Source organism: Danio aesculapii, chromosome 20 (assembly GCF_903798145.1).
Source record: "Danio aesculapii chromosome 20, fDanAes4.1, whole genome shotgun sequence".
Classification (NCBI taxonomy): domain Eukaryota; kingdom Metazoa; phylum Chordata; class Actinopteri; order Cypriniformes; family Danionidae; genus Danio; species Danio aesculapii.
In genome coordinates this window covers 47302157-47330128 of record NC_079454.1, presented here as the reverse complement: position 1 = coordinate 47330128, position 27972 = coordinate 47302157, and the positions used below count along the sequence as shown (strand labels likewise).

General features: G+C 37.2%; 2 protein-coding genes across 2 annotated transcripts in view; both read right to left on the bottom strand.

Moving 5' to 3' along the window:
* wdr26b (WD repeat domain 26b) overlaps positions 1-2481 on the bottom strand; it is a 32248-nt gene extending 29767 nt beyond the window's left edge. The window contains exon 1 of the mRNA XM_056480997.1: positions 1944-2481. Coding sequence (XP_056336972.1) covers positions 1944-2149 — 206 coding nt within the window. The 5' untranslated portion in view covers positions 2150-2481. The remainder of the gene's footprint in view (positions 1-1943) is intronic.
* A 4063-nt stretch (positions 2482-6544) lies between these two features.
* LOC130247412 (adenylate cyclase type 3-like) overlaps positions 6545-27972 on the bottom strand; it is a 40231-nt gene continuing 18803 nt past the window's right edge. Inside the window, 14 exon segments of the mRNA XM_056480636.1 lie at positions 6545-6754; positions 8061-8185; positions 8273-8399; positions 10729-10845; positions 12991-13137; positions 14531-14689; positions 14771-14852; positions 16700-16971; positions 19771-19887; positions 21061-21148; positions 25788-25949; positions 26027-26121; positions 27629-27683; positions 27721-27930. Coding sequence (XP_056336611.1) covers positions 6581-6754; positions 8061-8185; positions 8273-8399; positions 10729-10845; positions 12991-13137; positions 14531-14689; positions 14771-14852; positions 16700-16971; positions 19771-19887; positions 21061-21148; positions 25788-25949; positions 26027-26121; positions 27629-27683; positions 27721-27930 — 1930 coding nt within the window. The 3' untranslated portion in view covers positions 6545-6580.

Sequence of the window (27972 nt, the reverse complement as noted above, 5' to 3'; positions counted from 1 at the left end):
TAAGTAGCCAAAACTGTCTGTCAACAAAATGTAGATTTGTACATCTGTGCAGCCTTTCACACAGATCTGCCGTTTGCACGTGCACACGCTGCATTCATGACGTGCACATGAGAGAGCAAGAGAGAGAGAGTGACCGCGGTAAAAACAAATGCTGAATGAAAACTTTAAAACCCTGAATCAATATTGGAGTTACTTCTGCACGCTGCAGGAAGGACGTCATCTATCAGATGTTGGATTTTGGTTGCCATACCTGACGAATAAATATCAGGATTTGATGTTAATATGATGTTGGTTGAGGATGTTGGCTTTTCGTCACTTTCTAACACATCCTAAAATCAACATCATTTGACGTCGTTATTGGACATCAAAGTAACGTTGACCTTAGACGTTGGCTAGACATTGAATTTTGGTCACCTGACATCACAACCTAAATCTAACCTAGTATTAACATCTAATGACGTTGTGTGCCTGCTGGGCTATAACTAAACACAGTACAGAATGTTACGTTTACACACATCCACAAATTAGATGTAAATGCATTAGCTTTTCACAGCATAATACTCACTACTTTTGAAAGGTGTACTTTTCACTCATACTTTGAGTAATATTTACAACAGATACCGTTACGTGCACTACATTTTTTGGGCAAGTAATGGAGCTTAAGCAAGTATAATTTTTCAGTACTCTTTCCACTACTGTTAGCAGCCAATACCTATCAAAGTACAACATTGTTTACAGTCGATTAAATAGTGCTAATGTTGCTAATGTAGTCATACTTGCATGCAATTTCGAACTTAACATTCAAAGTAAACAATATAGAGAGCATGTCACAAGTGGTCACTGTTCAAAACTGAACGAATGTGCACATTTAAAACAAACTTTACCTCAATAAAGTTAATTATTAACAAATCGAATCACTAATATTGATTATTGTCTTATAAATGTAACGTAGCTGTCTTATTAAATGAAAAATAATCACTATTAAAAAGGATTTCGTGTATTTGTGTGATTATACACAGCTCACAGCAGAAAAACTGGACTCTTATGTCACATGTTGACTTATTATGACATGCAGTAGCCCATTTTTAGGAGAACAAAGACAGACGAGCTGAAACATGTTGATCAAGCTGACTGCAGACAGGTGAAGGTTTCCAGAACAGCGTGAAAGTGTTTTGAATGCAGGGTCTCACTGAGTGACGTCATGCTATGATTACAAAAGAGAGTGTATGTGTGTGTGTGTGTGTGTGTGTGTGTGTGTGTGTGTGTGTGTGTGGGAGAGAGGGGGAGGGGATGGATGTTTTCAGTTTTCTTCATGTTTTTGTCTCATCCATTAAGTCCAGACCTCAATCGTATGTGTGTGTGTGTGAGTGTGTGTTCAAACACACAGATCTGGACGCAGATTATGCAGGATTCATGTTCAGTGCTTGAATCTGAATGGCAGCTGATGACTTTAGCAGATCTTCACTAAAATTAGATTCAAGCTTCTTTCTAATGTAAACCAGCTGCTACACACACACGCGCATTCCAGAGCCGCCATTAAAATGCATACAGGCAGAGAATGTCATGATGATTTGATGTTATGTTAACACGCATAAACAAAGCGTTGACATTAAAAGGATGCAAGGTTTTAATGAATCCATCAGCATATTTCGCAATAAATATGCCTTCGGCCACTGACAAAGATGTCACAGCAGCTGTCATCTGTGACCGCATCATTCTTTGTGTGTATCAGTCCGATTGTGAGTTAAATAATACAAATGTGTGCAGTATTTTATAATAGTGAGATGTTTTGGACTGTCATAAATTACGATCTTTAAAAATCGACGTCGCTCACTCGCTTCGTCGATCACATAACGTCTGCGTGCTTGCGCTCGATCTGTCAAACCGGGTTGAACCAGAACCGACTCGGCCCGGTTGCGCTTCTGGTTTACCGCGACACTTACTTCAGCCCTAACCCGTGCAGATGCTGTCCTATAAGGCGGATCACGTCCTCCTCTGCCTGGGACAGCCGCTTCTTTTTCTTCAGGGAACCTGAACCCGTCCCGGAGGCCCCCGATGCTGAGCCCGCATTGCTCTGGAGGCCGTTGGCATCTCCGTTTTGCGTGTTCGCTTGGTGGTTCTGCTCCTGTCCGGTCCCGTTTGACTGCATGTTCGCGCCGGTTCGGCTGAGGTGGGTCGCTGACAATAGGCCCGCTGAAGCCCCGGGCTCTCCTACTCCCTCCGCCGCCGAGGCTCGGTGCTTCTTCCGCGGGGGCGGCGACGCTCCACCGGTGTCCGAGTCGGAGGAGGAGGAAGCGGAGGCCAGAGTTTCCTCACCGAGAGCGGCCGTGGTTAGAAGCCGGTGAAGCCCGGTGGAGGGAAAGAGGCGTCGGGCTCCTGCGGTCCAGAGCGAGTTCCGTGCAGAGGGTCGTTCGTGTTGTTGTTGTTTCTTCCCAAACAGCTGCAGATCTAATGGCGTTCAGACGCTCTGACGTCACCGGACATTCCCCCGCTGCCTCACTTCCGGCCAGTGCTTCAGCCAAAAGAGGGCGCACATAGAAACTTACCGAAGAGAATATTAATTCACCAATAATCATAATTATTTATAGAGGTCACGGATTATATGTTATTATTAACAGACTATCTATCTATCTATCTATCTATCTATCTATCTATCTATCTATCTATCTATCTATCTATCTATCTATCTATCTATCTATCTATCTATCTATCTATCTATCTATCTATCTATCTATCTATCTATCTATCTATCTATCTATCTGTATGTCTGTCTGTCTGTCTACAGTTGATTGATAAAAAGTCAAGACATTTTTTATGTTGCTTCAACTTATTTTAAACAGTTAATCAGGTTTTAAGTAAAAAGTTAAAGTTATACAAAGTTAAACTTCATATTTTAGTCAGTTTGGTTGATGTAAGTTGACATGACTAAGTTGAGATGACTAGAAAAGTTCATTTGATTCAACAAAAAAAATTAAGGCAGCAAGATTTTTTATAGCGTATAGCCAGTTTCTTTTGTCTTTGCCATGATGACAGTACAGAATATTTTTCTAGTTATTTTGCAAGATACTAGTATTAAGCTTTAAGTGTAAAGGCTTAACTAGGTTCACTTGGTTCGTTTTGCTCAGTGGCTTTGGTGCATTTCTCACAACACTATTTACATTTGCACAACACTTAATGCATTTCTCAAAACAATTAGTACAAACTGCAAAACCCAGTTGATAACCTGCAAAACCGTGTCACTTGCTCAAAATGGAGAGCTCATTCCTCAAAAGCATGTTAATGAAAGTGTCAGTGTCATCAAGATGAAAAGTCCTGACACCATTGTTTATGTTAATGTAAATAGTGTTGCGAGAAATGCACCAAAGCCACTGAGAAAAACTGTAATATTCTAGTCAGCATTACTACCCTACTAAATTAATAAATGTATTATTAAAACAAAACAAGAAGAACGTCAAGTTTGGCTCTGTTTAATGTACCTTGTTAAGAGTCATTAAATCATTTCTCCCATTTTAACAAACAATAAAACACTGAAAACGGCATAAAATGCTAAAATCCACTAAATCTACAGAACATTCTGAGAGCCATAATAATCTGATCTATAACCAAGAGTTTCACAGAATAAACAGAAGACGTGCTGAATGTCATGAGTGAAATGTGAGCTCATAATAAAAAGCACTGAAATATCAGACAGATTGAGCTATTGATGTTTGATTATTAAAAATGCCACTTAATAAATAAAAAATGTCAATGAAACCATGGTCTCCGTGTGATGATTTCAGCTATCAATGAAATAAAAACAACTGTGCTTCTGTCAATTCTCTCTTAATAGAAAACAATGAGTGATATACAGCATATCTCATGTCATCTGTTCATGATCCTGCTCATTTAGGCTTTCATTTTATGTGCTGGATTAAGCCAACAATAACAATCATTCATTACAAATGACAATTCATTGTTTAATGTAACCTAACATTGCCCAGCTTTATCGTATTAATGCATTTGCTCTAAAAATGCTGGGTTGTCGACTTCTCATAACCCATGGCTGGGTCAAACATGGACAAATCTGTTGACTTTAAAAAGAATAATTTAAATATAATTGAAGAAATTAAGCCAACGTTAGGTTTATCCATATTTAAACCCAATTTTGTGTTATGACAACCCAACATTTTTCACATAATACATTATATATCAGCATTTTAGCGTAGTTTATGTTTAATATATGGAAAGCATAACAGAAAGCGTATTTGTGACCTGTCACAATGATTGAACTTATGTGTTTATAAAATACAATAAATGACAGATTTTTTTGGGATAATACAACCTTTGGCTGTGAGTGTGTCTGAAAGTATGCTTCACTTTTTTAATAATTTTGCAACTCAGCTAGACCTGAGTTTGACCACTTTTGAATCCAATTAGCCGATCTCCTTGTCCTATGGGTAGCATTTTTAGCATAGCTTAGCATAGATCACTGAATCGGATTAGACCATTAGCACCTCTACTCAAAAATTTAAAAGAAATAGTTTTGAATTTTTTAAAAATATTTTAAGCCTGACTTTTCTGTATTTACATTGTGTACTAAGAATAATGGAAAATTAAAAGTGGCTATTTTCTTGGCTGATATGGTGAGAAACTATACTCTCATTCTGATGTAATAATAATCAGTGTATTGATTATTACACCAGAATAAGAGGATAGTTCCTAGCTATATCACTAAACGTATACAGTGCATCCGGAGAGTATTGATAGCGCTTCCCTTTTTCCACATTTGTTTATGTTACAGGCTTATTCCAAAATGGATTTAATTCATTTATTTCCTCAAAATTCCACACACAATACCCCATAATGACAATGTGAAGAAAGAGTTTTAGAAATTGTTGAAAATGTATTAAAAATAAAAACCTGAAAAATCACATGTACAGTGTTCACAGGCTTTGGCGTGAAGCTCTAAATGGACCTCAGGTACATTCTGTTTCCACTGATCATTCTTGAGATGTTTCAGCAGCTTCACTGGAGTTCACCTGTGGTCAATTCAGTTGATTGGACATGATTTGAAAAGGCATACACCTGTCTATATAAGGTCCCAGGGTTGACAGTGCATGTCAAAGCACAAACCAAGCATGAAGACAAAGGAACTGTCTGTAGCCTCCAAGACAGAATTGTCTAGAGGCACAAGGCTGGGGAAGGTTACAGAAACATTTCTGCTGCTCTGAAAGTTCTAATGAGCAGAGTGGCCTCCATCATCTGTAAGGAAGATGTTTGGAACCACCATCACTCTTCTTAGAGCTGGCTGGCCATCTAAACTGAGTGATCGGTGGATAAGGGCCTTAGTCAGGGAGGTTATCAATAACCCGATGGTCACTCTGTCTGAGCTCCAGCGTTCTTCTGTGGAGAGAGGATAACCTTACAGAAGGACAACCATCTGTGCAGCAATCCACCAATCAGGTCTGTATGGTAGAGTGGCCAGACTGAAGCCACTCCCCGCCTGGAATTTGCCAAAAGGCATCTGAAGGACTCTCAGACCATAAGAAATAAGAAACTAAATTCTCTGGTCTGATGAGACTAAAATTGAACTTTTTGGAGTGAATGCCAGGCATTAAGTTTGGAGAAAACCAGGCACCGGTCATCACCAGGCTAATACCAGCAGGAACTGGAAGACTAGTCAGGATAGAGAAAAAAAAAGATGAATGCAGCAATGTACAGAGACATTCCAAATGAAAATGTGCTTCAGAGTGCTCTTGAGCTCAGACAGGGGCGACGGTTCATCTTCCAGCAGGACAATGACCCAAAGCACACCGCCAACATATCAATGGAGTGGCTTCACAACAACTCGGTGAATGTCCTTGAGTGGCCCAGCCAGTGCCCAGAGCTAAATTCTATTGAACATCTCTGGAGAGATCTGAAAATGGCTGTACACCGTTGCTTCCAATCCAACCTGATTTGCTTGAGAGGTACTGCAAAGAGGAATAGGCAAAAATTCTCAAAGACAGGTGTGCCAAGCTTGTGGCATCATATTCAAAAAGACTTGAGGCTGTAATTGTTGCCAAGGGTGCATCAATAAAGTTCAGTAATATCAACTTAAACAAAGGAGGCTGAGAAAAATGTTCATTTTCGATGAAAATTTCATACGGCACTTAGAGGTTTTGCATCTGAACTCTTCATATATAACTTTTAATTTTCTGTCTGTCTCAGTACATGATGTAACTACAGAATGATTGAGCTTTAAATAGGAAAATAATCAAAACTATTTAGTTATTTTTGGGCAGATTCTAATGGTCTAATCCGATTCAATGAACTATGCTAACCTAAAAGTGCTCCTGCTAGACCCGGAGATTGGCTGAATGGATTAAAAATGGTAAAACTCAACTGTTTAACCTCTAGTTGAGCTGTAAATTAGCCTATTTTCAAAATAGCACAATTTTAATTCCTTTTAATGTGTAATTTTCCTTTTGGGTAGTGTATGAGCTGCAGACATCACAATAATCCACTGTCCCCTTTCCACTTTTATGTCAACAAAAACTGTAAAAGCCCTATAAAAGTCATATAAAACAAAGCATCAATGTCCTTTTTTTCCTCCCTGATCTCAGGATTTGCCTTGTATCTGATGTGGGAGAGTCATGCCGGTCGTCTTCTCAACAGGGTCTTTGCCTTTCATGAAGAAAGTCAGCAGTTCTCCTTTTCCTTTGACGTAGATGGGTCCTCTTCTGACGAAACGAAAACCGTATTCCTTCAGGATGTTATAGCAGTCTTCCACCACCTGTGGAGCAATTATTTAATGAGGACAGTAAAGTTTGACTTTGCTTAGACAAAAGTCTTGTCACTTAACAGAAATAATGTACAGTATAGAATATAAAGTCATGGTGCAGTGGACAAAGAATGAATATTGCGTATGACTCCCATGAGCTTGGAGGACTGCATCCATACATCTCTGCAATGACTCAAATCACTTATTAATAAAGTCATCTGGAATAGCAAAGAAGCGTTCTTGCAGGACTCCCAGAGTTCATCAAGATTCTTTGGATTCATCTTTAATGCCTCCTCCATCTTACCCCAGACATGCTCAATAATATTCATGTCTGGTGACTGGGCTGGCCAATCCTGGAGCACCTTGAACTTCTTTGCTTTCAGGAACTTTGATGTGGAGGCTGAAGTATGAGAAGGAGCGCTATCCTGCTGAAGAATTTGCCCTCTCCTGTGGTTTGTAATGTAATGGGCACCACAAATGTCTTGATACCTCAGGCTGTTGATGTTGCCATCCACTCTGTAGATCTCTTGCACGCCCCCATACTGAATGTAACCCCAAACCACGATTTTCCTTACACCAAACATGACTGATACCTGTGAGATTCTTGGGTCCATGCAGGTTCCAATAGGTCTTCTGCAGTATTTGTGATGATTGGGATGCAGTTCAACAGATGATTTCTCTGAAAAATCTACACTTTTCCAAACGATCAACTAGAAGTCGAGTTATCATTTGCTGCTCTTACAACTGGGATCGACGACAAGACTTTTGTCAGGTAGTGTATATACATCCATGCTATATTTTCTAGAATATTTATATATAATAAGCAGATTGCTATATGTAAGCATAATCATAATTATTATTATTTACTACATTAAATAATTTGTATAAAAAAATATATAATGATAATTAATAAATAATAATAATCATTATATAATTTAATATAGTAAATAATTATAATAAAATTTTATTATAATATAATGGTGTTTTCTCACTGTTAAAAAACCTAAAAAATATATACAGATATACACACATAATTACAATACATATTAATAAATCAGTATTTAATAAATCAGTATATATAATTATTACTTATTTAATATAGTAAATATAAATACTCTAAATACATTTATAATAAAAGTAAGTAAATGTATTAAGTCAAAAGACTGTCATTGTTTAAAACATTTTATATTACAAGATATTAAGATTAAGATTAATATAAAATATTCTAAGAATGTCCAGCCAAAAGTTAAATACTTACAAAAAATTAAATACTTTAATTAAACAGTCTACATACAGATATAAATAACGCTTATATCACCTGTATGTTTCCCATGACCCCGGTGGACTCCATACGGCTGGCCACGTTCACAGTGTTTCCCCAAATATCGAAATGAGGTTTACGAGCACCGATGACTCCAGCTAAAACACTTCCCTTATTCAGACCTGATGATAAAACACACACAAACGACACTCTCAAACCACACATGCTCAAATAACACAGAGCTGTAGTTCAGTCAGAGGTTTGCTCACCGATGCGCAGCATGAAGTTATTGAACGACTGCTTGTTTAGGTTTCCAAGCATCACTTTCATAGCAAGCGAAAAATCTGCCAAATCAGCGAAGTGTTGCCAGCGATCCAGGAGGGACTGATCCTCTATCTGTATCACACACACACATCATTATAATCATGGTAATTATAAATTTCTCACAAACTCAATGGGGACTTTTTATTTTCAGTCAGCCAGCCTAAGCGCTTCCGGTGAACTGTCGTGCCATTACAAAATCGCCACGTTTAAGATCTGATTTCTTCAAAACTCAGTGATCTTCACTGCCTGATTGATATACAATATAAAGTGGGTCTCAGACTAGACAAGAAGCACTGCATTGAATTAAATTTTTCCACACCATGTCTTTACAATTTGAACATTAATTTTACCCCAGTATTTTTAATGGAGTTTCTGCACTCGCCTTCTAATCCTGATGGCGCTATCATTTACACGGATCACATTTTACGCATGAACAACTAAATGAGTGCTTAAATCTATTCAACTGATTGTATTTTAATTACATTACAACATCGATGCTGTAAAAAAAAGCTTTTGCAATTGAAAATAGTCACATTAAGCTTTCAGAAGTTTATCGATGGCTGAAAAACACTAGCTGTGCATATAGCCCATTAGAGTCTACCCAGCAAGATATTTGCATTAAAAAGATTCTAAAGACACGTTCACAATAAGCACAATAACTATAATAAATGTAATAAATATCATCAATATATTTGTTTCCACACTGACAAATGATAACAATCTGTTTGTTTTTATTTTATGGTTTTCATTCGGCATTACCCCCTTGTAACCAGCAGATGTCCCCAGTGTGCTACTAGCACATATGACTTCCGTCTAATGGATCAACGATTTTTTTGACGTCACCTCAAACACCAGTTTCTCATCAAATCTTCTGACCAATCAAATGTGCTCTAGTATCTGACATGCCCCGCCCCCTTCAGGACGCTTCTCATTTGCTTGAGCTCAACCACTCTCACTGGCAAAGCTCTAATAAAATAAAACACTATTGGCTGTTTTTTAAAGGGGAGGAGCTACTCTATGTCCCGCCCTTTCTTCATGTTTCAGTTGAGATTACGTGGAACATTTGATTAAAAAATTTACATTTCAAAGCACTTCATGGGACCTTTTACACTAGGACTACCTGAAGTCTTCTACTAGAATTACCGTAGTGGTCAATCTGACCAACTCATATAAGATGTCATATTGTCACATAATATTTACATCTCAAGCTTCTATTGAGCTAATTAAGCTTTGAATGTCTGTGATCATATTTAATTAAGTCATCCCCCTAAAAATAAAATCTTTTTGTTAATACAGCCTATAAATGTATAGTTAGTCTAAGTTAAACCACCCATGAATGTCCACGACTCACTTTCATTTTCACTTTCTCAAACAGGAGACAAACCCATCTCGCGGCACTGAATATGCTGTTTTGAAAGACATATCTGACGTAAAGTTATGTTTTTTACCAACAGAGAGTGATGGTTTTGATAGAAGGAAGTTGCTAGGCAACAGAGGCACGCATATTTAAAGTCACAAGGAAAAGTAGCAGACAACCAAAATGCATGTGGTTATTTTGATCGCTTTGGTTGTTCTAGATAGAAATAATCATAATTTATTTGTGTTTTGTCATTTTAATAAAATAGATAACAGATATTTAGTCAAAGTCAGGGAATTATAGTTATGTGTTTTATTTCATCAAATTGCAAAAATTAAAAACAGTCAAAATGACCACATCGGTAGTCCTAGTGTTAAAGGTGCTGTATGTAAGTTTTTGACTCTTCTAAAGCCTAAAAACACCATAATATATTGCAGATATTAAATAAACATGCTAAGTGAACATTCTTGTTTATCTGAAAAACAATGCTGATGTCAGATTTTCTGCTTTAAAAATTTATTTTCGTGCCTGAACGCTGTCTTTTTTGTGGTAATTTTAACCTGCCCACTGTCAGTTTAGCCAAGCAGTTTATTTCTTTTCAAGATCTGAGGTGAACTATCAGCTGCTGCTTTCAGTAGTATGCCAATAAATGTAATGTAAAATGGCATTCAAACTCACATTATTAGCATTCAACACTGATTAAAGCACGAGGTGTACCTGAGATGATCATTGTCAGTTTTCTGTTGTTCACCTATGAGAAATAGAAGCCTTTTCTAACATATTAATTCGAGGTGTTGGTTAGAACAAAAACTCCTTTTAATATGGAAAATATTATTTCTATGGCATGCTAATGCTTTTATTTAGAACATGGTTTAAATCAGCCTTTAGGCTCGATAGTCTCGCTGTTGGTGTCATCATTCTGGCAACCTGTGCTATGCGTTTGTTATGATCCAGGAGTGCAATACCTAGTTCAACCACTGGGTGTCGAACTTACATACTGCACCTTTAAACAAATTATCACTTGGTGTGTGTTGTCTGTTATACCTTGCGGTCGGTGTATCCATTAGTGTTGCTCTCCGGCGTGACTCCTGACGCTGCCATGTATGTGCTGCCGATGGTCTTGATCTTTGTGATGTGGCGAAATTCGGTGCGATCCAGAAGCTGTTCATAAAAAGAAAAAACCACTGCACACTTTTAACGAGGTCAAGAACTGAGAAATCTAAATTTGATTGATCTTTTTGACATATAAAGGCTCTGGTATACTTCAAACAAATTTCTTCGTTCTTGGTTTGAGGTCAAAAAGAAGTTTTAAAAGGCTGAGTGACGATATATTGTCTTCGCAAACTCCAACACCTCCACACTGCAGTGGGTGTGGTTGTAAATGTGTCACTCTGCTCATGTGCAGCACTAAACACTACAATAGCAGCAGAGAGAGAGAAAAACAAGTGCGTCACATCTTTACTTTCTATGTTGTTTTCTATTTGCCACCGACAGGCACTGAATAGTGCCACTGGTGTGCATTGATTATGTATATTCAGTTAAAAATACATAAACAAACTATAATAAGTCTGCAGCAACTTCCGGTTCACACTGACTTTAATGTAATTTACATTACACTGCACTGAACTAAACTGAACTTCAACTGTGACAACTGAACTGAAGCATTATTAATATATTAGAACTTCCTCTATGTTAAGCAGCTTTGACACAATCTACATTGTAAAAAGCTCTATAGAAATAACGATAAATTGAAATGAATTAAATGAATCATCTATCTATTAATAATATTGGCTCTCAAACACAGATTAAAACACATTGGTGGGCACACAGCAGTCCTTTTAAAGTTTAGGACCTAATCCTAGAAACAAAGCCTTGAAAATGTTTAAATATTCATGCTAGCCGATCATAATGGTGGACGGGGCTAATAATATTGATCATAAAAATTACTTTTAAAACCGCTTTTATTCCAGCCAAATAAAAATTAATAAGGAAATAAGGAAAATGTCCTTGCTCTGTTAAACAGCATTTGGGAAATATATATTAAAAAGTTACTTTCATAGGCAACACAGGCTCATTCTGATTACGTACCTCCGTGTACATTTGTGGAGAGAGCAAAATATATCCCAGCAGGTTCTTTTTTTTTTTCAGTTTTTGTTTCCACAAATCCACCAAAGGCCGATGTGTACGCACTTTCAAATCTCAAATTTCTCTTGCGAGTGGCATTCACGCCTGCTGTTCTCGCATAAATCCACCAGAGGCTGCTGTCGACTGACTGACTGACTGACCCACCCTCCTCCTTCGCTAATTTTCCTTCTCCACCCACTTCCCTAAACCAAACCAACAGAGTTTTCAAAAGCAACCCAGAAAAAGAAAAGCCCTCACCTGATTTTTACCACACTTTTAGATTTTACCACATTCTCACCTTGTTATTTACTTGTTTATTTAATTTTTTGGCTTCTGTTTTTCTTACCTTCTTTCTGGAAACGCTCTTCGCTGGACTCGAACCTCATCATCATGGTCAACTCCTCTCTGCGTCTCAAGTCCGCCGACGTACATGGCGATATAATTCACATAATCTTACGGCAGCCTGATTTTTACCACGTTTTCAGATTTTACCACATTCTCACTCTATTATTATTTTTTTTCTTTGGCTTTTGTCCTACCTGCTGGTAAAAAAGGTAAGCGGTCAGCTGGTACGCGAGAAAAGGAACGGTGTCATACCACCCTGTAGCGTTCGTTTTAAAGACGAAATGCAGCCATACGTTCCTCTGGGCATATAATTCGCGATATCCAGAAGCATATATAGGGCTACGTTTTCAGAATAAGCCTATGTTGTTCAAAGGGCTAATAATGGGCGGGTTGGCAGGTCAATTAGTGCTTTTGAAAACACTATTGGTTGGGTTTAGGGAAGTGGGTGGGCGGGTCAATCGGTGCTTTTGAAAACACTATTGGTTGGGTTTAGGGAAGGAGGAGGGTGGGTCAGTAGAATGATCAGTCAGTCAGTCAGTCAGTTGATCAGTCAGTCAGTTGACATCGGCCTCTGGTGGATTTACGCAAGAATAACAGGCGCGAATTTAACTCGCGAGAGAAATTTGAGATCTGAAAAAGCCTACACAGCGGTGTCTAGTGGCTTCGCGAAAACAAAAACTGCAAAAAAAAAACAACCTACTTGGACATATTTTGCTCTCTCCAAAATATATATAGGGGTACATAATCAGAATTACGTACCCCTATGCCTATGTTGTTCATAGGACTAATAATTTTGCCTTCAACTTTGTATAAAAATACAGCATAAGAGCGACTCACGCTGTCGAAGTCAGAGATGATCTCATTAAGGATTCTCAGGCATTCAAGCCCTCCGTTGTTTATACTCTCCTCTGTGTAAAAGTCGGAGAAGTTGGGAATAGAGGCAAACATCACGCCGATCTCGTCATACGACTGACTGTAAAGCTCCTGCAACAGACAAATATACATTATTATGCACCTTTATTAAAAGGACAGTTCAGAAATGTAAATTCTTAATTACGAAAAAAGAGAATGGTGAGAATAGTCACAGTCACATTTACCTAAAGGTGCAGTAGGTGATCGTCTTCAGAAACATGTTTTGTTGTGCTGATTGAAAGTCTCTTCACATTCCAATAGTAATGATTAAAGTAAAGGATCTAAATGTGTTTATATGTATTTTTATATTCTGGGTTAGGCAGAAGACTAAAAAATGTTCATCCAATTAAAATTTGTCTGCCGATGATTCCCATAATTCTGATAAGCAGCCCAAACTGCCTGTCAACAAATGGAGATTTGTACATCTGCGCAGCCTTTCATGCAGATCTGCCGTTTGCTTGTGCACACACCGCAGTCACGTGGACAGGAGTGACAGCAGTAAAAACAAATCCTGAATGAAAACTTTAACATCCTGAATCAATTTTGGAGTTATTTTTGCAAACTGGAGGAAGGACGACACCTTGGCTGAAGTATTTCTTTTAGACAGGGAATGTTCGGTTTTAAAACTATTGTAGTCACACAAAGCTGATGTAGATTGTGTTGTTTTACGAATGGGTTATATACACAGAAGTGTTGTTCAGCCACTGAAATCTTTTGGTGAAACACTGATGTGACTATTATCAATTTCATAAGGGACCTTTTACAGCATCGATAGTGTAGATTTTTGTATAGTTTAACAATAAAACATCAGTAAATAGCGCTATTCTGCCTAGCCTGCTTTACTGAGGGGAAGTTTATATTCACATCACACTGGTTTATTTTTGAACAATGACAACCTGTGACGTGCTCCCTATATTGTTTACCATGCTACTCTGAATATTCGGTCTGAAACAGCATGTAAGTATGGCTTAGTAATAAGTGTAATTCCTGCATGCCGCCGGTTAAACACTAAGCATACAGTAGTTGCTTTAGGACAAAGCGCGTGAGAAAGTGAGACCAGAGATCCTTGCGTGCATGAAATATTACACATTATGACAAGTTTTGCTTGCTACACAACTGAAAACATGCTAGATATAATACAGTTTTTCATTCAGAATTGTAGTATTATAAAGTACTGTAAAGTTTTCTAACTGGCGAATAACATGAACTAGTGGGTCTCTGTCATCTTTAAGGTGTACGTTCGTGCTTCAGGAGGCTTAGCTTTGGACAGCAGGGGAGGTACCGTGTTTCAAAGATATTATTCTAATGGTTAGCATTTTGGCAGATCACCCACTGCATCTTCAAAACATCTGATTTGTAAAAGGTAGACTCTTAAACATGCAAAAACTCTTGTAAAAAATGTCACAATAATTTTTACTTTACTTTGTTTATTCCACGGCAAAAAAAAAAAAGTTTTGATGCACACCTCATCTCGCTTCTTGGAGCCCAGGAAGTGTTTGGCCACGTGTTCGGGAAGCATGTTTGTGACCAGCGCCTCGTTGTATGTCCTCATTTCATACACTTTCTCCTTCTGATCCGTCACCTCAATCTTCCACAGAAAGAGCTTACGGGACTGTCTTTCCACCTGACGGGGACAAAAGACAGAATTAGCATGCCAGAAGATTTTTTAATATATATATATATTTTTAGCTTTTGACGGACATACGTGACGTGCAAAGTAGTAGAAACCCAACATCATGATGATAATCATTACAGTCAGCAGATATCTGGTTGGAACCACTGAATACCTGAGGACACAATTATATTTATGCATTTGGCAGACATTGCTTAAATTGCATTTATTTCATACAGTCACAGGAAATAAAAATATATATATATATCTGGGAATATAGAGTGCATCCGGAGAGTATTCATAGCGCTTCACTTTTTCCACATTTTTTTGTTACAGCCTTATTTCAAAATGGATTTAATTCATTTATTTCCTCAAAATTCTACACACAATACCCCATAATGACAATGTGAAAAAAAGAGTTTTAGAAATTGTTGCAAATGTATTAAAAATAAAAACCTGAAAAATCACATGTACATCAGTATTCACAGCCTTTGCCGCAAAGCTCTAAATGGAGCTCAGGTACATTCTGTTTCCACTGATCATTCTTGAGATGTTTCAGCAGCTTCATTGGAGTTCACCTGTGGTCAATTCAGTTGATTGGACATGATTTGAAAAGGCATACACCTGTCTATATAAGGTCCCAGGGTTGATAGTGCATGAAGCATGAAGACAAAGGAATTGTCTGTAGACCTCCAAGACAGGATTGTCTTGTGGCACAAGGCTGGGGAAGGTTACAGAAACATTCTGCTGCTCTGAAAGTTCCAATGAGGACAGTGGCCTCCGTCATCCGTAAGGAAGATGTTTTGAACCACCTGGACTCTTCCTAGAGCTGACCAGCCATCTAAGCTGAGGGATTAGGGAAGAAGGGCCTTAGTCAGGGAGGTGATCAATAACCCGATGGTCACTCTGTCTGAGCTCCAGCGTTCTTCTGTGGAGAGAGGAGAACCTTACAGAAGGACAACCATCTGTGCAGCAATGCACCAATCAGGCCTGTATGGTAGAGTGGGCAGACAGAAGCCACTCTCCACCTGGAATTTGCCAAAAGGCATCTGAAGGACTCTCAGACCATAAGAAACTAAATTCTCTGGTCTATTGAGACTAAAACTGAACTCTTTGGAGCGAAAACCAGACGTTACATATAGAGACAACCAGGCATCGCTCATCACCAGGTTAATACCATCCCTACAGTGAAGCATGGTGGTGGCAGCATCATGCTGTGGGGATGTTTTTCAGCAGCAGGAACTGGAAGCATCCTGAATGAAAACCTGCTTCAGAGCGGTCTTGACCTCAGACTGAGGCGCCAAAATATGAATGGAGGGGCTTCAAAACAACTCGGTGAATGTCCTTGAGTGGCCCAGCCAGAGCCCAGTCTAAATCCTATTGAACATCTCTGGAGAGATCTGAAAATGGCTGTATACCGTCACTTCCCATCCAACCTGATAGAGCTTGAGAGGAACTGCAAAGAGGAATGTGCAAAAATTCCCAAAGACAGGTGTGCCAAGCTTGTGTCATCATATTCAAAAAGACTTGAGGCTGTAATTGCTGCCAAAGGTGCATCAATAAAGTATTGAGCAAAGGCTGTGAATACTGATGTACATGTGATTTTTCAGCTTTTTTATTTTTAATAAATTTGCAACAATTTAAAAAACTCCATTTTCACATTGTCATTATGGGGTATTGTGAGTAGAATTTAGAGAAAATATTTAGAGGCATATTTTGGAATATGCCTGTAACATAAAAAAATATGGAAAAAGTGAAGCGCTATCAATACTTTCCGGATTCACTCTATATAAACACATTTTCACACAGGGTTGTGTGGTTTTGGATTTTGTTTTCTCTTAATAACAAAACCTTTCATTTACATATTGCATGATGTGTTTACTTGTGTTATCTTTGACTAATATTTTAATTTGTTTGATGATCTGAAACATCAAGTGTGACAAAAATATAAGAAATCAGTAAGGGGGCAAACACCTTTTCACACCACTGTATATACACATTTTTTTCCCAGACTCGTCTCACCTGTAGTCCAGGTAGCGGATGAAATCGTAGATGTCGTAAATATACATCCAGCTGTGGATGTTTACAGCTCCTGTTGCTATGGTGACCAGCAGCATGAGTGCCAGTTTGACCACATGGCTGAGCTGCACCAGCATGACAGTGGCCACCAGCGACAGCACTGAAATATAACCGTAGTGTTTGGGGTTTTCAGCACATCCACCGTTACCCAGAGACTCCAGCGTCACACCGGAGGAAGAGTTCAGCAGCAGCAGAGGAGGCTGAACACAACTCAGCTGAACACAAACCACAAGAAAAACACTGCTTTGACTGAGAACAGACGTGTGCTCACGTTCAATAACACAGTAGCTTAACTACAGTGGGAACGCTTGATTCTCAATGAAATGAAGTATTTTATAGTGATTTTATCATGTTTTTCTTAATCGCTTTAAGTAAAATACAATAAACATAATTCTTTTTTTACATTTAATAAAATTAGATTATCAATTAAACAAAATTGGCTATATAGCATCATATATAACACATGGTGCAAACCTTTCTACATTCAGCATCCCTTTTTTATGAAAACTCACCTTCTGAGCCTGTTTTTCTTTGACTGATCAGTGGCGTATTGTTTTGTGACAAGTGTCATACAAAGCATCATTACTAATAACTGGAGTATAATAACTCCAGATTCTGCTTCTTTTTGATTCAGTCATGATGACCACAGCCCTGCACTCGTGTTTTCAAACCTGCGCTGTGTGTGTGCTATGAAAGTGTGAGTCTGTGAGCAAACACTGACCCATTAGCGAAGATAGAGGGGAAGAATATTATAATTGCCATTACTGTTCCTATTTAAAGGTGCAGTATGTAAGTCTGACACCCAGTGGTTGAACTAGGTATTACATACCTGGATCATAACAAACGCAAGCGCAGGTTGCCAGATTGAGAAGCGAGTCTAACGATCGAGCCTAAAGTCTGACTTAAGCTGTGTTGTAAATTAAAGCAATGGCACTCGATAGAGGGAGAGTTTTTGTTCTAACCAACACCTCGAATTGTTATATTAGAAGCAGCTTCTATTTCTTGCAGCTGTACAACAGGATAAACTGACAGTGCTGTTTACCGCAGGTTCATCTTATGTGCTTTAATTAGTGTTTAATGCTAATAATGTGAGTTTGAATGCCATTTTACATGACATTTATTGCCATATACTGAAAGCAGCAGCAGATAGTTTACCTCAGATCTTGAAAATAAATTAAACTCTTTGAAATTGACTCAAAACCAACACATTCAGCATGCACATTTATTGTAAAGAGGTTTAATATGTATTAATTAGATTATAAATCTTACCATTTCGTGAGTGAGGGCATATTCTGTGCTTCTGAATGTCTATATTTTAATTTCTGTCATGTTTCGTCTGGTGCAAACAGCCAAATTGTTTATCACTGCTTATCTCATCTGGTAGTGTGTTGTTAGGACACGGGGTTACAATGTTACCTGCTCATGTTTACGCTCGTAATGTTTATATTATTGGCTAATTATTAACCTCATGTGAAATTCTGAATCTGCATCTCATTTCGGAGGCTGCTGCTGTTCATTGGAGGTTGCAATTTCAGATGTGGACACATGCTTTTAGAGTCTTCCTGACTGAATGAATGAAATGTGGTTTTTAGTTTCAACAAGGCAACCCGGGGTGCTGAAACATAATTCGCTAAAGTGCATTGGGCGGGTTAAAAGAACCAAAACATAGACAGCCATTCCAGCATGGAAAACACATTTTTAAAGCAGAATATCTGACTTCAGCATTGTTTTTCAGATAAATAAGAATGTTCACTTAGCATGTTTCTTAAATATCTGCAAACATATTATGGTGTTTTTATGCTTTAGAAGAGTCAAAAACTTACACACAGCACCATTAAGTAATCATTTATATACGATGCGGCACTACCATTATTAGTATTACTATGATATTCAATCACTCGTTAAGGAAATTTTTTACTTTTATTTAAGGATCAATCCTTTTGATAAATTGCCAGTATCAAAATTATCTTTACTAATAATACTTTAGGATCAATCCACCAACTCATAGTTGCCAGACTGACGCCACTAACAGTGACCGTGCCTGACTATCAGGTCTACACCATAACTACACGTAATAAAATGTTTACTAATTACACAATATTGACAATATTGTGTTTTTGCTACTATTTTATAATGCTTTGGTAATAAAATTAGCTTGAAACACTTGTTTACTCTGAACATTTCAGTACAATAAAGCAACATACAAAACTTTAGAGTTTTTTTGTTATTATACCTGTTAAAGCAACAGTTTTTTGCCATTTATGTAAAAAATTGTGATAGCATTGGATATAAATTCAGCAAATATCACATTAAGAAGACAATTTGCTACCATCATATGGCTATTTGTGAGGTGCATGGTATTGATCCATGGTATTGATTAGTATTGTATCCACTCTGGGATAATTTTGAGTATTAAATTTGGCCACAATTTTCTCTGTGTTTCAGATTTTTTTGGCGACAAATCTTATTTTGACAACTATTTTGGGAAAATGCTTAGATTTTTTTCAAAAACTCAATAATCTGAGCCCTTTCATTATGTTGGTGGCTGTTTTTGCTCCATTAATTTTCATAATAATCACATTTCTTGATTGCAAAGCCATGACACCATATTATCATGCATTCTTGATTGTTGATGGTTTTCTCTGTTGGGAAGAGGCAAAATGTGTGATTTTTGCTTCTGATCATCAGTTGCAATGCAAAAAAAGCTTAGTTTCTGGCTTTTATATAGAGTTACTGTAAATAGAGTATTGTGTGTGTGTGTGTGTGTGAGAGAGAGAGAGGGACATTTGCACTTATCTTGATATGTCTGAGAAAATCAAAATAAGCAGCTCAGCTTTTAGAGCATAGTAAACATAGTAAGTGTATTAATGTATTTAATTAGTTTTTTAAACTTCATATAAAAACCAGAAACTTTTAAAAAGCTTTTTTAAGGGTTAATGGTGCCAACTGGTTATCAACGTTAAAGTGCAAAATTTTGCAGTGATACACAAGAGCGGAAATGTGTCCTGTCTCACCATATCGGCCACCTCTGCCATGGTCAGAACAAATATAGCGGCCATGGCCCATGTATTACGAGCCCATCGTGTGCGGTCGATCCACTGCGAGAACGACACCAGTCTCCGAGAAAACACCTGATATACACAACACAGAATTAGTGAAGGTGTAAAGTTATGTATATAAGCTAGCATGTTGCAAGCTTGTTTGTAACATGGCAAACCATATTTTTAACACGAGCCAGAATGTTATTAGCATAAATTAACTATTATGTAACTATTATGTTTTTAGCATATGGCTAGCATGAATTACCATGTTGGTATCAGGTTTCTAATATGGTTAGCATTGTTTGCATGTATAGAGAATAAACCATGTTTTTAGCATATAGCTTGCATGAATTAGCATGTTGGTATCAGGTTTCTAATATTGTGAACATTGTATGCTTGTGTAACAAAAAATGTTTTTAACATATGGCTAGCATGGATTAGCATGTTGGTTTCATGTTTCTAATATAGTTAGCATTGTTTGCATGTATGGAGAATAAACTACAATGTTTTAGCATATGGCTAGCAAGAATTAGCATGATGCTAACATGTTTCTTATATGGTTACCATTGTTTGCATGTATGTAGAATAAACTATAATGTTTTTAGCATATGGCTAGCATGAATTAGCATGTTGATATCAGGTTTCTAACATGGTTAGCATTGTTTGCATGTATAGAGAATAAACTATAATGATTTTAACATAAGGGAAGCATGAATTAGCATGCTGCTAACATGTTTCTTATATGGTTAGCATTGTTTACATGTACGGAGAATAAATTATAATGTTTTTAGCACATGAATTAACATGCTGGTATCATGTTGCCAACATAAAGTAACAATTTTCTAGCATGTAATAACGTGCTGTTGTTGGCATTTGTTTCTTGCATGATTGTCATATTGTTAAAATAAATTAGCATGTTGCTAGCATTAGTACGATTCAACATGTTGTTAGCATGTCTCATGCTAGTTTTTAAGCTTCAATAGTGAAAGACTGAAATTTCCTGAACTGACTGGTGTGTTTTATTTGGTACCTTAATGAAAGCTTAAGGTGTCTTTCATATAATTGTCCATATTACGAAAACTGTAAGCCTGATCAGTTTGCACGGCGTGAGCTAGCATAAAAATAATATAAGCCAAGTTTGGTGAACTTAATTGTATTTTCATTAAGCAAAATACAATCTGTCGCTCTCTCACTTTTTTTGAGCTATTGGAGATATTATTCACTTTATCATCATTGCAACTATTGCTGTGATCCTGGACTTACTCGAGGAAAGATGGCCGCTAGTGAACACAAAGTCAAAATCAGCAGTAACAGCTCACCAATGGCCAGAGTCACATAATTCACAATCAACCTGTCAGAAATGAAGCAGATATAAGACATCATTACAGCATACAAGTAAATTACGATAAAAATGTTAGACGAATCCATAAATAATCATGTCGTATAAGTAGTGGTGGTCTAAATCAGGCACTACTAGAGTAAATGTACTGATGCCCTAATTAATATTACTCCAGTACAAGTTTAGTCTTCCTTTTCAGTTTTTCTTGAGTCACAGTACAAAAGTAGGTTTATAATGTACTTACTACTCAAGTATTAAAAGTGCTTATCGATAAATGTTTATTTGGCAAGAAAAAAATTGTGTGCATTTATTTACGAAATTCTAACATTAATTATAGAGACCCTCTATATAAAACAACGTGAGCAAACATTATGTTTACCTTTTAAATAAAACCAATTCAGATCAGTTTGTCAATCAGTGAATCATTTACTAAAGACTTAATCTAAATGGATAATTTAAATAAGTTTACTGGACACTCACTCTGCTCTGAATGGATCGTTTGAATCAGTCAGCCATTTACTAGAGACTGACTCTAAATGGATCATGTGAATCAGTGAGTCATTTACTGGATACAATCTCTAAATGGATAATTTGAATGAGTAAATCATTTACTGGAGACTCACTCTAAATGGATCATGTGAATCAGTCAGTCATTTACTGGATACAATCTCTAAATGGATCATTTGAATGAGTAAATCATTTACTGGAGACTCACTCTGAATGGATCATGTGAATCAGTGAGTCATTTGCTGGATACAATCTCTAAATGGATCATTTGAATGAGTAAATCATTTACTGGAGACTCACTCTAAATGGATCATGTGAATCAGTGAGTCATTTACTGGATACAATCTCTAAATGGATCATTTGAATGAGTAAATCATTTACTGGAGACTCACTCTAAATGGATCATGTGAATCAGTGAGTCATTTACTGGATACAATCTCTAAATGGATCATTTGAATGAGTAAATCATTTACTGGAGACTCACTCTAAATGGATCATGTGAATCAGTGAGTCTTTTACTGGATACAATCTCTAAATGGATCATTTGAATGAGTAAATCATTTACTGGAGACTCACTCTAAATGGATCATGTGAATCAGTGAGTCATTTACTGGATACAATCTCTAAATGGATCATTTGAATGAGTAAATCATTTACTGGAGACTCACTCTAAATGGATCATGTGAATCAGTGAGTCTTTTACTGGATACAATCTCTGAATGGATCATTTGAATGAGTAAATCATTTACTGGAGACTCACTCTAAATGGATCATGTGAATCAGTGAGTCATTTACTGGATACAATCTCTAAATGGATCATTTGAATGAGTAAATCATTTACTGGAGACTCACTCTAAATGGATCATGTGAATCAGTGAGTCATTTACTGGATACAGTCTCTAAATGGATCATTTGAATGAGTAAATCATTTACTGGAGACTGACTCTAATTGGATCATGTGAATCAGTGAGTTATTTACTGGATACAATCTCTAAATGGATCATTTGAATGAGTAAATCATTTACTGGAGACTCACTCTAAATGGATCATGTGAATCAGTGAGTCATTTACTGGATACAATCTCTAAATGGATCATTTGAATGAGTAAATCATTTACTGGAGACTTACTCTAAATGGATCATGTGAATCAGTGAGTCATTGACTGGATACAATCTCTAAATGGATCATTTGAATGAGTAAATCATTTACTGGAGACTCACTCTGAATGGATCATGTGAATCAGTGAGTCATTTACTGGATACAATCTCTAAATGGATCATTTGAATGAGTAAATCATTTACTGGAGACTCACTCTAAATGGATCATGTGAATCAGTGAGTCATTTACTGGATACAATCTCTAAATGGATCATTTGAATGAGTAAATCATTTACTGGAGACTTACTCTAAATGGATCATGTGAATCAGTGAGTCATTGACTGGATACAATCTCTAAATGGATCATTTGAATGAGTAAATCATTTACTGGAGACTCACTCTAAATGGATCATGTGAATCAGTGAGTCTTTTACTGGATACTCTCTCTGAATGGATAATTTGGATCAGTAAATCATTTACTAGAGACTGACTCTAAACAGATCATGTGAATCAGTGAATCTTTTACTGGATACTCTCTCTGAATAAATAATTTGAATCAGAGAATCCTTTACTGGAGACTCACTCTTAACGGATCATGTGAATCATCTACTGGATATTCTCTCTAAATGGATTCTGTTAATCAGTGAGTCATTTACTGAATACAATGTCTGACTGGATCACTCACACGCACACACGCACGCACGCACGCACACACACACATACACACACACACACACACACACACACACACACACACACACATATATATATATATAAATAAAGAGTTCAGATGCAAAACCCTCTAAATTCTTGTAAATGTGCATTTTCTATCAGGCTCCTATAATTAGCCTCAGAAGTTTCATTTTATATGTAGTGATAAGGGTATTAGCTAGTAAATAAAATAACTTTTTTTTTCATAATTGTCACTTTATACAATTCTTTGGTTTTTAACAAATTTGATTTTCTTTTGCGTCAAAACCAGCTAAATCCACTTCTGCTTTTTTTGCAAAAACCTCTAAACCCACCTATCGGGACAAGACACTGTATTTAGTTGAACAATTACTAAAGATGCAATTAGAGATTATTTTACCACACATAAACCACATACACACCTAAAATAAAAAATATATCTGTCAAGTAAGTGGCAGTTCATTCCGCTGTGGTAAACCAGGGAACAAACAGAAGGAAAATGAATGAATGAAATCTGTCAAGCGCATTAATCAATAACATTAAAACTGAGATTAATTAAATCTTAACAATCTGTTGTCATTTCTGATACTTGGGATTTAGAATTAATACAAGTAGAGCAATGTGAAAATTGTAAACTAAGCTTGTTAGATTCAAATATTGTAGGTTAAAACATTGTGAAACATCAATATCAGCGCATTGTCCATTAATATAAAAAGCTTATCGCTAATAGGTAATATGAAGTAGGCTAATATAAATGTATAGTTTTATGCATTATACTTATCTTTTAAAAAATAGCTTAGATTAGCAGATAAATCACAAGGTAGGCCTACTGGCCAAAAAGAGGATGTCCCTCAGACAATTTTAGAAGCTGTCATTTATTCATCCTCACTATCCTCAAGGTCTTGGGCTCTTTTTCATCTCTTGTTTATCCTTATAGCATCCATGCGGGATAAACGAAAGGCATCTAAACTCTGTCTTTCGTGAAACGTTGTTGCCGTTTAATGTATAGTAATTCAGACTCATTCAAAGCAGTGTCGCTGCACAAAAACACGTTATGAATGCATGCTACACTTCCGACTGTACAGCGTGTTTTTCTTTTTCTTATAGTTTTGAGGTAAGGGGGAAAACATCATTTGCCATCCACTGACAGTCGGACAGGCTTATGCAGTTCGTCAAACTCCGTCTTTTAAAATCTAAATTGAAAGAGGAATAAAACGCTTCCCCCATAAAGCCGGCTTATCAGCGCGCTGCTACATTGAAAACATATGATTCGATTTGCGCCTTCTTTTTGATTCTCGGGATATGGCGTCTTTTACTGTCAAAGGCAAGTGGTGTTTAGCGGCGTTTGCATCTCAACTATTTATATATATATATTTATATATATATATATATATATATATATATATATATATATATATATATATATATACAGCAGTTCTGTCTGGTTCTCGAATCTGATTGGCTGATAGCCGTGCGATTTTCTGCAATATCAGAACTCGTACAACCTCTTCACTTTTTTGTATTACTCCGCCCACATAGAGTGACAGCAAATCACTAAACTCACTACAGTTTGACAAATATTGCATGGCTGTATATCAGCACTGGTGGGACACTAAGCCAACACACGCCTCCCACCAGTGCTTATATACAGACATATCACACTGCTACTCGTGTGATATTGCTCATAAATATATATATATATATATATATATATATATATATATATATATATATATATATATATATATATATATATATATATATATATATATATATATAAAACCCACCAGTCCTACTGTACCCAACCCAGTCTGAGCAGGATCAAACCGGTGATTCTTTGTATGGGAGCATGTTGATATCTTTTGAGATCAGAGGAGTGAGGTTAACCTGCATAGCACTTCGCTAGCTTGCCTCCGTTACACATATATATTTCTAGTCAATTTGTGTGTGCTTGTGTTTGTCTAAATACATATAATATATATTTGATATATTTTGGCTTGAAAAGTTAAAGTTTCCTAAATTAAAAATGCTGATGATACACAGGGCAACTTATTGGGCAATGTTGCTGGCTAATTTTGTGATATTGCTTGGCTACGTTTCTATTAAGAATGGGAAACAATAGTGTATATGTAACCCATTGCCTTAATAAGTTACCCTTTGTCTCACCTGGTTTCCCATTTATGGCATAATTTCCCAATGTCACCCAGAAACATTGCTCAGAAAGTTGCTCTGTGTATCATCAGCATAAGATGAAGTAAAGATACTTAAAAAATTTACTCAAATACAGTAGCAAAGTAAAAATGCTTAGTCCACCACTGCATATTAGTGATGAATTACCCATGATGAGCTTCACTCACTGAGGATCTATGAGGATTTCCATGGCTGAAGTGAAGATCAGAACAGCACAACAACAGCTGAACGCAACACCCGTCTGTCTCTCCTTTTCTGCTGAGTAGCGAGACTCCAGGTCAGGATCCTCAAACCTCAGAGACAGAGGGGACGTCTTCCTCTCCTCCAGACTGAGAGAAAGAGATGGAAATGTGAGACAGAGGCATGACAACAACACTGTCCTCAAATAAGAACAAAGCATCATTACATCTCCTCGGCCTCTCGCTCCAGCAGAGTTTTACTCAGCAGATTCAGATGCTCTTCTTCCATCCCTTCATCTGTCATACTGGGCAACTGCAGGTGCTGAGAAACCACACGCACAGGTCAAAGGTCAAGACAAATGGCTAGAACAACAGAACGATGAGTGGTTGCTAGAGGGTTGCTAGGTTGTTCTGTACTGTTGCTAGGGATGGATGGATGGATATAATGATAACAATAGACATACAGACAGACAGACAGACAGACAGACAGACAGATGGATATACAGACAGACAGACATATAGACATATAGATAGAAAGATATACAGACAGATGGACAGATAGATAAATGGATGAATGGATGGATATACAGACAGACAGACAGATAGATGGATAAATGATGGATGGATGGATGTACATACATATAGATAGAGAGATAGATGGATGGATGGATGGATGGATGGATGGATGGATGTAGATACATATAGATAGAGAGATGGATGGATATACAGACATATAGATAGCTAGATAGCTAGATAGACAGACAGACAGACAGACAGACTGATTGATTGATTGATTGATTGATTGATTGATTGATAGATAGATAGATAGATAGATAGATAGATAGATAGATAGATAGATAGATAGATAGATAGATAGATAGATAGATAGATAGATAGATAGATAGATAGATAGATAGATAGATAGATAGATAGATAGATAGATAGATAGATAGATAGATAGATGGATGGATGGATGGATGGATGGATAGATGGATGGATGGATATACAGACATATAGATAGATAGATAGATAGATAGATAGATAGATAGATAGATAGATAGATAGATAGATAGATAGATAGATAGATAGATAGATAGATAGATAGATGGATGGATGGATGGATGGATGGATGGATGGATGGATGGATGGATGGATGGATGGATGGATGGATGTAAATGCATATAGATAGATAGATGGATGGATGTATAGATAGATAGATAGATAGATAGATAGATAGATAGATAGATAGATAGATAGATAGATAGATAGATAGATAGATAGATAGATAGATAGATAGACAGATAGATAGATAGATGGATGGATGGATGGATGGATGGATGGATGTATGGATGGATGGATGGATGGACGGATGGATGGATGGATGGATATACAGACATATAGATAGATAGATAGATAGATAGATAGATAGATAGATAGATAGATAGATAGATAGATAGATAGATAGATAGATAGATAGATAGATAGATAGATAGATAGATAGATAGATAGATAGACAGACAGATAGATAGATAGATAGATGGACGGACGGACGGACGGATGGACGGATGGACAGATGGATGGATGGATATACAGACATATAGATAGATAGATAGATGGATAGATGGATAGATGGATGGATGGATGGATATACAGACATCTAGATAGATAGATGGATAGATGGATGGATGGATACAAATGCAAATAGATAGATGGACGGATATACAGATGGATATAGAAGGGTGTAACAATAGATAAACAGACAGACAGACGGATGGATGGATGGATGGATGAAACGACAGATATACAGACAGACGGATGGATGGCTGCACCTGTGTTTCTGACTCCTCAGCTGTGTTCTTCACTGAAGTGCTGCTGCCGCTGGTGTTGATCACCTGATGAGGGTTTTAGGTGAGTTTAGAGACGAGAAAAGCAGATCAGAGATTAAGAGCTCATGATACTCACTGTCCCGTTGCTCACTCCGTTCGTTTTGGCCGTTTCCTTGGCCATGACCACCAAGTACGTGTCAATGCCCTTCTCCAGAAGGTAATCGCAGCGTTCTCCTCCATTGCCCTCCTCCAGCTCAAATTCATCATGCAAACAGTCCTTTGTGCTCTGAGAGATGTGCACACGCCTGCAAGCGCAGAGAGAGTGTAACTGCATCACTGCGTCTCAA